At 51.4% G+C, this 12428-nt stretch overlaps 1 protein-coding gene across 27 annotated transcripts in view; it reads right to left on the reverse strand.

The window, feature by feature from the left end:
• NRXN2 (neurexin 2) overlaps nucleotides 1–12428 on the reverse strand; it is a 115815-nt gene that overhangs the window by 61002 nt on the left and 42385 nt on the right. For 14 of the 27 annotated variants that reach the window (XM_055354408.2, XM_031015865.3, XM_055354409.2 and 11 more), the window contains 3 exons: nucleotides 9876–9920; nucleotides 1290–1451; nucleotides 96–534 (listed from right to left, as the gene is read on the reverse strand). In XM_055354408.2, coding sequence (XP_055210383.1) covers nucleotides 96–534; nucleotides 1290–1451; nucleotides 9876–9920 — 646 coding nt within the window. The remainder of the gene's footprint in view (nucleotides 1–95; nucleotides 535–1289; nucleotides 1452–9875; nucleotides 9921–12428) is intronic. The other 13 variants (XM_031015869.3, XM_055354410.2, XM_031015870.3 and 10 more) reach the window with 2 other exon arrangements.

Raw genomic sequence — 12428 nt, forward strand, 5'->3', positions numbered from 1 at the left:
TGTAGAAGAGACCCGCTGAAGACAGACGGAGAGGATGTCAGGGCAGATGGAAAGGGGTGGCCCATGGAAGGGGAAGGGTCCAGAGGCCTCCTGACCTTTTCGCCCATCCCTCTGGAAGTCCACGTGACACCACTCGCCATCATTGACCTTGCGGCTGGATGCCCGCAGCTTGATGCCCCCAGATCCCATGTCCAGCAGAAGATAGAGGTGGCCGTCCAATAGCTCCATGGCAAAGTAGTCGGCCCGCTGAGCAGAGCTGTGGCTGCCAGCTCCACCCCCAGCCCGCCGGCCCTGGCTGAAGAGCAGCAGCCCATTGGGCTCGGTGGTGCGGAAGTCCAGGGAGATGGAGCCAGTGCGCTTAGCGCTCCAGCGGGGCAGCGCCACAAAGGCCTCGGGACTCTCAAAGGTCACAGGGTCCAGGGCAGCCACATCCTCACAGCGGAATGACAAGTCCCCCTGCAGCTTCATCTTGGGGTCCCCTTCCTTTGCCAGGCGGGATAGTTCCAATTTGAAGTCATTGTTCTTATAGACCACCTGCAGGGAGGGGTGGGGTCAGGGATAAAGAATCCGAAAGCAGCTTAGGGCCTGGCCACTCCCACCCAGCAGCGAGCACCAGGGGACCCAGCCACCCACCCCTGTAGCCCCTGCTCAGTTCCACCAGACCACTCCGCTTAGGCCTCTGTTCTAGAGCTTCAGACACAGAGGCTGTGAACAAGCACCTCCCTTGCCCGTCCTCTGTCCTGTCTTCTGGCCCAGCAGGAGCATGGTGGCTTGCCTGTGGGCTCTCAGTGCCCACTAAATTGCAGTTCATAATAATGACAAGGCCACTGACGTGTGGTAGCTGTTTTCTACTCAATGAAGTATGTTCACTTACACTCTCACGTGCCCCTCACAACCTTATGAAGTAGGCACTGACTACCCATCCACAGAGGAGGAAACTCAGCATCAGACAGTCAAGTGACTTGACCACAGTCACAGAACCAATGAGTGGAAGAGCTGGGACTCAAGCAAGGTCTTTAGTCTTCATACCCAGCATTCTTTCCTCTGTACCACAGCTGCCTTTGAGGGTCCTCTATGAGGATAGGGGTTTCCAAGGCTCAAGGAAATCAAAGGGGAGAAGCCTCTTGATGGAGTCAGTGGGCCTTAGGTTTTAAAGAGGGGGTGTCTCCCACCATGGACTTGGAAGGAACAGATGACCCAGACAACTAGCCAGGTCAGACTAAGTCACGCTGAAGACAGGAGACAAAGGGCTCCTGAACGGCCTGCAGCCCCTCCCTAGCCCTACTCACGTCCTTGAGGCAGCCCATGAAGTTGTTGCTGACGGGCGAGCCCGGCAGGTCAGCTGTGTTGGGGCTGCCCCCAATGTAGAAGAAGTCATCAGAGCCCAGCATGGTGTAATCCTCCTGCGTGTAGCCTGTGGTGGTCAGGATCCCGTCCACCGAGATGGTCACCTGTCCAGCCCAGGAGGGAGGGAGAAAGACAGGAGACAACCAACATCAAATCCCTAGGAAGAGCTACGGCTAGGCAAAGGAGGGGCCAGAGGGCAGCAGGGGAGGGGGACCCCCATTTTTATGTCTGCTTGTCTTGGAGGAGGAACAGTGGGGAAATGAGGAAATGAGGAAATGAGGAAAAGGAGGCAGCACAAGATTTGATGGTTTCAGGGTGGGCTAAGACCTGCCCTCTGGCCCCCAACTCAGCAGGCAGGAGCCTGAAGGGTACTTGGAGAGCTCCCCATGAGGTCCCCCAAGAAGTAGTTCCTGGAAGGCACTCTGAACAGGAATGGGGGCTCCAGGACGGATCCCCCATTCTGGGGCACAGGATGGGTGCAAATGGCATCCTCACTTTTCTTCTCCTGAAGGTACTCTCTGGACACACACGTAACTCCAGAACTTCTTTCAAAAGTGTGCCAGAGAATGGTGTTCCCCAGACCTTGGTGCTTAGACTCACCTGCAGCCCTCTCTGCTGGGTGCTGGAAAGTCTTTCAATCTGGACCCAGTAGGGAGATGGAAGATAGCAGTGTGAGGACCAGGAACTCAAATATTCCTGGGAAGTCTTGAAACTTTCTGGGGTTGCCTATCGGGGCTGATTTCCACCCCTGCAGCCCTATCTCCAGGTTTGCACTTCTAGCCCTTTCCTAAGTCTGTCTCTTCACTCCTCAGGTCTCCTTATATTCAGGTCATTCTCTTGCCTCCAAAGGAGAGGGGAGCCCTTTAGCTACATCAACCCACTCTTCCTTCTTCCTATCTAATTGCCTTGTCTACTGACACCACCAGAGTTACTCCAGGGAGTCAGGGCCAGCTTATGGAACAGACGGGGACAGGGCTAACTTAATGAATACCTTGCCCCTGGGCTGAAAGTTCAGTAAGAAAGCAGGATGAGCAGGAATGGGGGAGTACTTGGTGTTCCAGGAGGCAGGGGGAGCTCAGCGGTGGCCTGGAGAATGCAGAAGTAATCTTAGGTGGGGTGGGGCATGACAAGGACAGGAAACTCTCCGACTCTCCCAGTCTCCCCAGGCAAATGCCCACCTTCTCCAAAAAATGAACTCTACAAGCAGCCCACAAGGTTCAAGACACCCAGAAAGGTTGTGGGAGAAGGGCCAAGGGCTATGAGACCATGAGCCACTACTCTAGGAAGGCAGTGGTTTGGAAGGGTCAGCTGGGAAAGAAGGCAGAGCTCTGCAGGGTCAACAGGAAGCTGGCTCAGGGTTAGCCCAACACTGTGCTTCCGCAGGCCACAGCTCACCCCATTTCTCTTTCGGGAACAGTCTAGAGACTGGGGCCTTCCAGTCACATCCTATGCCCTCCTCACCCACACCAGTCTATATGCACATGCCACCAGCCATCTTCCAGCGACTGGTCTCCAGGAGTCCATGGTCTCGGTGGGTGAGGTGGAGGAACTCCAAAGGGACATGAGCAGAACTGGGGTAAGGGAGCTTCCTGCCCTCCCAGGACCCCAAGTCCCCCTTGTGCTTGGCTGGAGCCTCGCAGTGAATAGGGTAGAGCTAAGCCCCACTCTCCACCTCCTGGGAACCATCAAACCTTGTGCTGGGGTAACTAGGTTCAAGAGCAGAAGGTAAGGGGGTGTCTTTGTGGAAAGGGGCAGTCTGAAAGCTTTTGAGTCTTATTTGAGGGGAGGGCTGGTCATTATCGTTTATTTCTTCTTCCCTCCACCCCACCCTAAGGCTGGGAAGTAGGGGTCTGGGTAGAAAAGGGAAGGGTCAAAGTATTAGTCACAAAAACATGCAAACGAGATTAGACCTGGCAGAGAAGGGCTGGAGAAAGGGAAGAAGGAACCGGGATGAAAGGTCAGGGATAAGACAGGGAGTGGGTAATAGGCTGAACGGGCCTCCCTGGGGCAAATTCAGCTCCATCCAGCCCTCCACCTCCACTCTGCCTGATGCTGCACTGAGGGACCAGGAACTGGGCTGCTGATTACTTCCTGTGCCTAAGTCTGGTCACCCCAACTGGTCAGCTCCTGAGGGGCAGGCACCAGCCTGACATGTCCCTGTAACCCCACTAATCTGAACATAATCCAGGGGATACAGCACACAGTCATTAAAGATCGCCTTATGACCCAGGGCCACACTGCCTGCATCCCCATCTATGAACCTAATACCTAGGGAGCCTGTGACTTTGGTGACAGAAACTCAAGTGCACTCCTGCTTCAGCGCAGGGAAAGGGCTCTTCTGGTCCCAAAGCTCCCCAGGAAGAGAATCTCCTCTTTTGGCCTTCAGCCCACCTGAGCCCCTCAGCTGTGTCCTCCCTCACTGGCCTCAGAAGCCAGGGCACCAGCCACTGGCCATCTCCCTCACCCTATGGGCTCTCTCTATCCCACTCCCTTTGCCAAAGTCACCCTCCCTTTGCACTCTCAGACTTAGAAGAGGTGACAGTGTGGGGTAGAGAAGAGGAAACACCCTCCTCAGTTTCCCTCCTGACTGGGCACAATCTCACCTTACCCCCTTGGGCTTTTTGCAGATCACTCCCATGTGCTCCCTACCCGGAAAGGGCTGCCTTAATCACCCTCTTATGACCCAGGGGTGGAGTAGCAGGAGGAAGGACAACATAAGGAAGTGCCCTGAGGAAAGGGATCAGCCAGAGGTGGGGAGTAGAGGGAGAAAGTGGGGACGGGTTCTGGGTGGAAAGGGAGCCAAGGGTAGAGGGAATGGAGGAAGGTCTCTGAGGAAGGCAAGGAGGGAGATGACTTAGATTAGTAAAACCCGACTGTTCCCTCAGACGAATCAAAGTCCAGACACAAAAATGGCAGGTTCGTTAGTAAAAGCAGGAAACAGGGGAATAATTTCCCCGGTCCCCCTCCACCCCAGGAGTTCATGATGCCCCTGCCCCCCAACCCCCCCGCCACGCATCTTCTGGAAGGGGTGGGGCCGGTGGGGGAGGAGGGAAGGGAGGGGGCCGTGCGACACAGAACAGCCACTGCAGCTGGACACATGCAGGTTAGAGGAGCAGAGTAAGGGCTAGACCCAGCAGGACAGGCCAGAGAAAGGCAGCCAGGTAAGAAGGCGTGCGGGGCAGGGGCATTGGGAGGAGCAGAGATGGAGGCAACAGAGCTGTGGGGTGCAGGTAGGGAGAGCTTCCTTCCGATGATGGGGGGAAGAGAGAGGAGTGACCACTAGGACAGAGACACTTATGGGTTGAAAAATAAAGAGAAAAGACATTTGACTCTACCTTCCTCATCAGCAGGCGACCCAACACTCATTCCACCACCCATTTGCCACCGATCACCAACCCCGAGACACACCTGCGTACATACCACATGCTACCCAGGGCAGTGGGACCTTCCAGCTGTCTCCTTCCAAACAGCATCACTGAGACACAGCAGAGTGTCTGCACCCAACCCATGCCAACCCACTCAACACAGACAAGCAGGCCGAATGGGTACTGAGCTGGCCAAGGGGAATGAGCCAGAGCTTCTGCCCTGGAAGAGTTGTGTCCAGCCAGAGAAGGGGGAGGGTGCAGAGGCAGCAGGAGCCCACTGCCCAGCCCCCACTGTGCTCCCCAGGAGCAGAGAGGCTGGCTGGAGGTGGCCACAAGGGGCAGCCTGTGACTTGGGTGGGCTCTCAGCCCTCCCTGCTCACCCCACCTCTCTTTCTGCTCCATGCACCTCCCCTGTGGCAGGCTGTGCAGGATATGAAACTAAGTCCTGGCCATAAATAACTCCACATTGGTGGGCACTCCATGCCCACATGCCTTAGGAAGAAAGGCTGAGGAAGAGGGGAAGTATCCTTCTGACATCTTCTGGAGCCTTTCTCAGTTGCCTGTGATGATCACAGGGTCACTAACCTCCTTGGGAGGGGGACTTAATCTGGGGAGAACAAGACGGAGGGCGGGTATTTTTAACTTGTGGGCAAGCTGGCTGAGCTTGGGAGATTCCAAGCCCCTTGATATTGTGTGCAAAACTGCCTCCATGGGTTTTTTTCCTGTGAGAGTCCATTGCTGTCATCAAATTCTCAAAGGTATCCATGAGCCAAAGGTGGTTAAGAGCAACTAGTCTAGGGGAAAGGTCCTGGCATCCCCTTAGGATTGAGTGGGTGGAAATAAGGCACAAAGACAAAGAGGAAGAAAGGGTCTCCAGGCTGAGTAAGGTACTGCAAGTCCTGCTAAGGGTTTGGGTTAGCTACCTGTTCAATGAGAGGGCAGAAGCTAACCAGAGACTCGGGTTGGAAAGACACACCATGAAGATGGACTGAACCAGCAGGCACAGCCCTGTCATGAATCCTGAGGTCTGGATTTGATAGTTTGGGAATAGAGAGGAAAGAGGTCAGAAATCCTGGGCTCTCATTCAGCCTTTATCCTTTTCCAGAACAATCCCATTTTACCTCTGACTCTCATCTGTGACAGGAGTTTAACAACTGTCGCTCCCATTTCTTCCAGGCTTACTCTGAGCACCAAATGAGAAAACTGAAGTGAAACTCCTCCATATCTGGCTATCTGACCCTAGGCAAGGTGCTTTCTCTGGGCTTCAGCTTTCCCCGTCTGTTAACTGGAAACAATCTCTGCCTGCTACTTGCAGTCCAGGCATTCATCAAGTTTAAATGATATTCAAAAGGGGAAAGCTATTCAAAGAGTCCCAGTGTGTGTACAAAGAACTATCATTATTTGTACAAGCAAACTCCATCAGCCTGATCACACCTAATCCGAACTTCTCAACCTTCTCAAGGTTGGCCTTTTTGCTTTATATCCACCCTCTCCCCCAAGAAGAAGTGCTCAAACAACATGAAAATAGTCCATATAAATGAATTAGTAAAAATAAATTGGAAACTAACCAAAACCTGTCTGGGGGATGCCTTGGGAACCAGAACACATTGAACCCTGTTACAAGGCCTCTGACTCTGGTCTTGGCTGAAAGAGCTGATTCCTAGTACAGATTTATGAAGGTCTATGAGGCCACCAAAGGCAACCAGATCTGTTTATCAGTCAGTATTGCTCATGTAGGAAAGTGCAGACTTTAGAGACTCAGAATTTAGCAGATACTTTCCTTTCCAGGACTGAAACAAGACAGTATTGTTTACTTCTTTTTGTTTTGTTTGTGTGTATGTGTGTTTGTTTTAGAGATAGGGTGTTTGTTTGTTTGTTTTAGAGATGGTGCCTTGCTGGGGCACGATGGCTCATGCCTGTAATCCTAACACTTTGGGAAGCCAAGGTGGGTGGAATGCCTGAGCTCAGCAGTTCGAGACCAGCCTGGCAACACGGTGAAACCCTGTCTCTACTAAAATACAAAAAATTAGCCAGGAGTGGTGGCATGCACCTGTAGTCTAAGCTACTCAGGAGGCTGAGGCATAAGAATTGCTTTAACCCTGGAGGCAGAGGTTGCAGTGAGCCGAGATCATGCCACTTCACTCCAGCCTAGGCAACAGAGCAAGACTCTGTCTCCAAAAAAAAAAAAAAAAAAAAAAAGCAGGCGGTGGGGAGGTCTTGCTATGTCACCCAGGCTAGTCTTGAACTCCTGGGCTCATGCACTCTTCCCATCTCAGCCTTGAGTAGCTGAAATTACTGGTGCATAGCTGGTTGTTGGCTTCTTCCTTTTTTTGTTTGTTTGTTTTGTTTTGTTTTGTTTTGTTTGGAGATGGAGTTTCACTCTTGTTGCCCAGGCTGGAGTGCAGAGGCGTAATCTCAGCTCACTGCAACCTCCGCTTCCCAGGTTCAAGCAATTCTCCTGCCTTAGCCTCCCGAGTAGCTGGGATTACAGATGGCCACCACCACACCCAGCTATTTTTTTGTATTTTTAGTAGAGACAGGGTTTCACCACGTTGGCCAGGCTGGCCTTGAACTCCTGGACTCAGGTGATCCACCCACTTCAGCCTCCCAAAGTGCTGGGATTACAGGCATGAGCCCAGCAGGTTGTTTGTTTCTTAACCAGCTTAACCACCTCAGCCTCAAGTAGCTGGGATTACAGGTGCCTAGCTGGTTGTTGCTTCTTAACCAATTTAATCAAGTCATTCATCTTTCTTCCTCTTCTCCAGCCCAATTCCTGAAGCATTCTAGGGTTTCATACAGTTATTTTGGGACTGATTCTTAAGAAGAGATGGTAATAGGATCTCCAGTGGGCCAGAGATGCTGTGTTCTCCAGGGTTTGCTATGGAAGAGAATCATTTCTTTACAAAACATCCCTGCCCTGGAAACACTGAGATAACCAGTTAACATTTTATAAAGCTTAGTAACATTACAATTTCCTTTACAGAGTACAAATGTTTTCACTTCTATTACTCTACTTGATCTTCACACTGACCCCATGTAGTAGGCAATGCAGGTATATTACCACTATTAGCCCATCTGGTAGATAAGGGAACTGAGCTTTAGTAGACTCAGCCCATGTGGTCAATTTTTAACCAAACTGAGGCTAGATGGAAAGTCTGCTGGGTCCTAATTCTAGGATGGTATTCCCCAGAGGCTTGGGGTGTACCACATGGCTTGATCTTGCCTCCCTTCTGTCCCTAAAGTCACAGGTTGGTTATCTAGTGAAGCACCGTAAAGAAAGTTCCAATTGGCCAGCTCCTGACAGGTACTCAATGGCTTGGCCTGAGCTGGGCAGGTAGCAGCTAACTCCTAGAAGCAGCAGCTGGAGGAACAAGAAACCTGGCACTGTATGCCCCATTGGAACACCAAGACCACTGGGAGTGGCCACCTGAGGTCTTAAATTGGGGAGGGCTGGAATGGCTTTGGCCATGGGCACTAGTCTATATGGGTGCAGGAAAACATGGATCTGCAAAAGTATCAGGAAAAGCCAGATGTAGCCTCAGAGGTAGAGCCTCCTAGGGAAGTGGGAGAGACACTCAGATTGGGAGCCCCAACTGTCACGCTTCCCTCCTCACCAGCCAGCCATACAAACCTGGGAGGCTGGGCAGGCCAGGCAGCTGCCCCAAGCAGCGCCGGCCCCACGGGAGCAGACACGTCCATCTGCAGGGTCCCCAGCCTGGTGTTCAATCACTCTGCATTATTAATAGGCGATGACTAACCGGCTGCTGCTGCAGAGCCAGGACTGGGCAGGCATGAGGGAATCCCAGGGGATCACACGCAGCAGGGCCTGCGCACACACACTCTGAGGCAAGGCAAGGAGCAAAGGGCTAGCCCCAGCTCCTTCCCTGTTCCTGACTGCCATGGCACGTGACTGAAGGGCCAGTCTCCACAGTCCACCTCCACACAGAGTCCTCACCAGGCTCAAAAACCCACAGTCACGCAGCCCCCAGCTCACACCAGCTCACACGTGGAGAGTCACCAGCAGAGCCTCGCACACACAGTACAGCTTCCCACTAACACCCCGAAATGTCACGCCAACATTTACACACAGTCACACCCACACACCAACACACACCAGCTGCATTTACACAGACACCCACACCAACACTCACCAGGACTGAGCCCAACCCAAACAGAGGAGCGTGGTGACAAGGACAACCAATGCTGCCCCTTCCCACACCTGCAGGCCTCCTCCTCTCGCTCCCCTCAACAGGGAAGGAAACCAGCCCCTGTCAGAGGCCATGCGGGGCAGGCAGCGGGCAGAGAGGGCAGGGGGTGACGGGAAGGAAGACAGTGTGAAACACAGTGTTAGTCAGAGCAGCGGAGCAGTTGGGGGAACTGGACGCTATCCCTGGTTGGGGGAAAAGACCATTCATGCCATGCAAAATGTGGGGGACATGGAACCAGGAACCCTCAAGGCTGAGAAGTGAGGGAGGGGATGGCACCTTTCCCAGAGCAGCCAGCATGGGGCAGCCCCCAAACTGCTATGAACTGATGATTTGCATGAGGTCTGGACTGATCTCAGGCAGCTCCGCATCTCCCAAGGCCATGCTCTCCACCCCTGGGAACCCACCCCGCTGGCTGCCACTGGAGGTCTCACCCCCAGACCCCTCCTCAAACTTGAGTGGCCCTGTCCAGGGAGCTGACAGTGAGCAGAGCATAGCATGTCATGGGATGGTGTTTTCCATGGATTTTCAGGAGACCAAGAAACTAAATCAAAGAGAAAAAACAAGGGAGGGGAGGGAAAAGAACAAAATAAAGCAATAGAAATAAGCAGCCTGGCATCGGGGCTGGTCTAACCAGAGCCGATGAACATGGGGCCTGCCCCCAGGTCTCTCTGGCCAGGAATCTGAATTCAGGAGTTAGGGATTACAGCAGGGACAAGCCAAATTCCTCGATTTCCATTTGTCTTTTGTATTTCAGTTTGGACCAAAAAAGAAAGAAAAGGGAAAGAGGGAAACTAAAAGAGAAGCAAAATCTAAAGATTGTCCAGGACGCAAAAAACAACTGGAAGAGCAAAACAACCAAAAAACCAAACAGGGAGAGGAAACAAAAGAAGGAGAATCGAACAGTTAAAAAAACCCACGGCAAACCAAACGGTAAGACAATTAGAGTGATATCTACCAGATAATGCAGTTTGTTTACCATAGCGTGTCCAATCCCTGCGTGCTTCACCGGAGATATGGGGGGATGGGGAGGAGGGGGGTGTCAAAAAACAACAACAAACACAACAACAAAAGAACAGAATGAAAAGAAAAGAAAAATAAAATGACCAACTGTGAAACTCAAGGAAGGAGGAAAAAATATATATCCATATATATTTGGTTGTTTGTTCCAACCCTCCCACCTTAGGTTCAGCAAAAGTATTTGTTTAAAGAAAATTAAATTATAATGGGGGGAGGAGAAATAAAACACACACAAAAATTAAGTCCTTTCTTCTCCCCATCCCCACCCCGCCCCTCCTCTGGATTCCTCTTCCCCACCATCCCCTCCCTGAAGAAGAGCCGTCTGCAGAGAAGGGGAACAGTTAGAGACCTTGGTTAGTAGAGAAGAAAACAACAAAAGAACTGGACCAACAAACCAAAGACTTAAAGATGGCTGACATTCCGCAGATGAGACAGAAAGGTTAGTTCGGTTTTTCACTCATACCTTGCCCCACCTGTCCCTGCCCATCCCTTGGTCCCCTGGGTTATAAGCGTGTTAGTAACACACACAGAGTCGGCAATGGGGTTTTCCAACAGAGGGTGAGAGAGGGAAGGCAGGGGATTAAGAAGCAGACCCAATTATGCAGTATTAGTAAGTCCTATCAGCTGAAATGTTAGAGAGTGGAGGGGAAGGAAGGGAGGGAACAAGGGCTGTGAGGAGGGATGGGCTATTGGTTGGAGCCATGGACTTATGGGTTTGTTGGCTAACTGATCAACCAGATGGCTTTCCAGAGAACTGGCTAAAGAGCAAGTTGGTGCTGGCCAACTGGCTGACCAGTGGCCATGCCGGGTTAATGGATTAACCAGTTGGTAATGGGCCAGCTGGCTATCAGGCTGGGAGAAGAGTGGGCATAACCCCTAGAGAATCAAAGGACTGGCAAGAATGAGAGCCAGTTTCATTTGGAGGCAAAAGGAAGGGGTTCCCAAGGAGCATAGGAGGGGCCATGGATGCCTGCTTTTCCTGGGGATGGAGAATATGCAAATCGATCCAGGGAGTCACTGAGGAGAGGGGCAGCTCCTCTGTTTTTGTTTTTGTTTTTTTTTCTTCTCATCCTTAAGAAAGGAAGAGAGAGTGAGTCGCCACCAGAACAGGGAAAAGGAAATGTTGCCCTCCACGGACTGGCAGATGGCTCACACATTATATCAAATTATTCCAGACCCTCTTCCCTCTCCTCCCCATCTCCCACCCATAGCTGACTCCTCCCACGTGTCCACCTTGAATTTTCAGAACTTTCCCCAAAACTTCTCCAGGCTCTTCAATCACCCCAACCCCATTCTCTTACTCTCTGGGCTGCTGTCCCTCCCAGAATCAAGTGCCCACCACCATCACCCCTACCAGTCTCTAGAATTGGTAAGGCCATCCCAGCAGCACAGCCTCCTTTCATGTACACCCATAAACCCCTGAGTCTCCACTCCCCACAGCCAGCACCAGAAATTCACTCCCCTACACCCATAAAAAGGAACCTCTAAAATCCCTGACTTTTCCCTAAGCTATAAGCCCAATCTTTCTATTCCAATCTCTAGTGTCCCCACTCTCATGTGGTTCTAAGTTCATTTTCTCTTCTCATTGCCACAGACAGCAGCAACAACCACCTTCCAAATTACCCGTCTTTGGGGAGGACATGTCAGAGGCACTGAGGCAGCTTTAATTAAGAGTATTAGAGATGGAGGGACATTATTGCTTGATGCCTGTTAAATACTAAACTGCACCCTCGAGAGTGTGATTGTGAGAAGGAGAGGTATTCTAGGGACAGATCCATTAGTTAGAGAGCTGCTATAACCAGTGGGCACAGGACTAATTCAGTAAGATGATGAATAAGGGCCTCATATAATTAAAAATAACAGAATTCAATATTTAGCAGCCGGAAGAAGTGCTGAATAACCAATATTAATTATTGGTGATGCAGAAGCAGTTTACATAGCAAGAGAAGAGTCTAATTGCAGGTGCAGTGATGGGAGTCAGGGGATAGCGTGTGGTAAGAGGATTAGTACTGGCAGCTGGTAGGACTGTCATGAAATGAAGAGGCCAACTAGTCAGAACAAGGAACAATTAGCTTCAGGGCAGCTAAACAACCAGGCCCAGAAAGGTAAGTGTTGTCTGGTATCACTGCACTAGTCGAACAAGGCAGGAAGAAAAAGGCATTGGAGATAAAAATCCAATTACTACTCTTTGAGTTAGAACTGGTTATGGAGAATAAAATAAGATTCAAAAGTTTTCAACTTTATGAAGAAGATTCCATTTTTAAGAAGTAGAACAGCAAATTAACAATCAGGATTGAGGGCCAGGCGTGGTGGGTCACACCTGTAATCCCAGCACTTTGGGAGGCCGAGGCAGGCGGATCATGAGGTCAGGAGATTGAGACCATCCTGGCTAATACGGTGAAACCCCATCTCTACTAAAAATACAAAAAATTAGCCAGGCGTGGTGGCGGGCGCCCGTAGTCCCAGCTACTTGGGAGGCTGAGGCAGGAGA

Source organism: Gorilla gorilla, chromosome 9 (genome assembly GCF_029281585.2).
Source record: "Gorilla gorilla gorilla isolate KB3781 chromosome 9, NHGRI_mGorGor1-v2.1_pri, whole genome shotgun sequence".
In the NCBI taxonomy this organism is placed as follows: domain Eukaryota; kingdom Metazoa; phylum Chordata; class Mammalia; order Primates; family Hominidae; genus Gorilla; species Gorilla gorilla.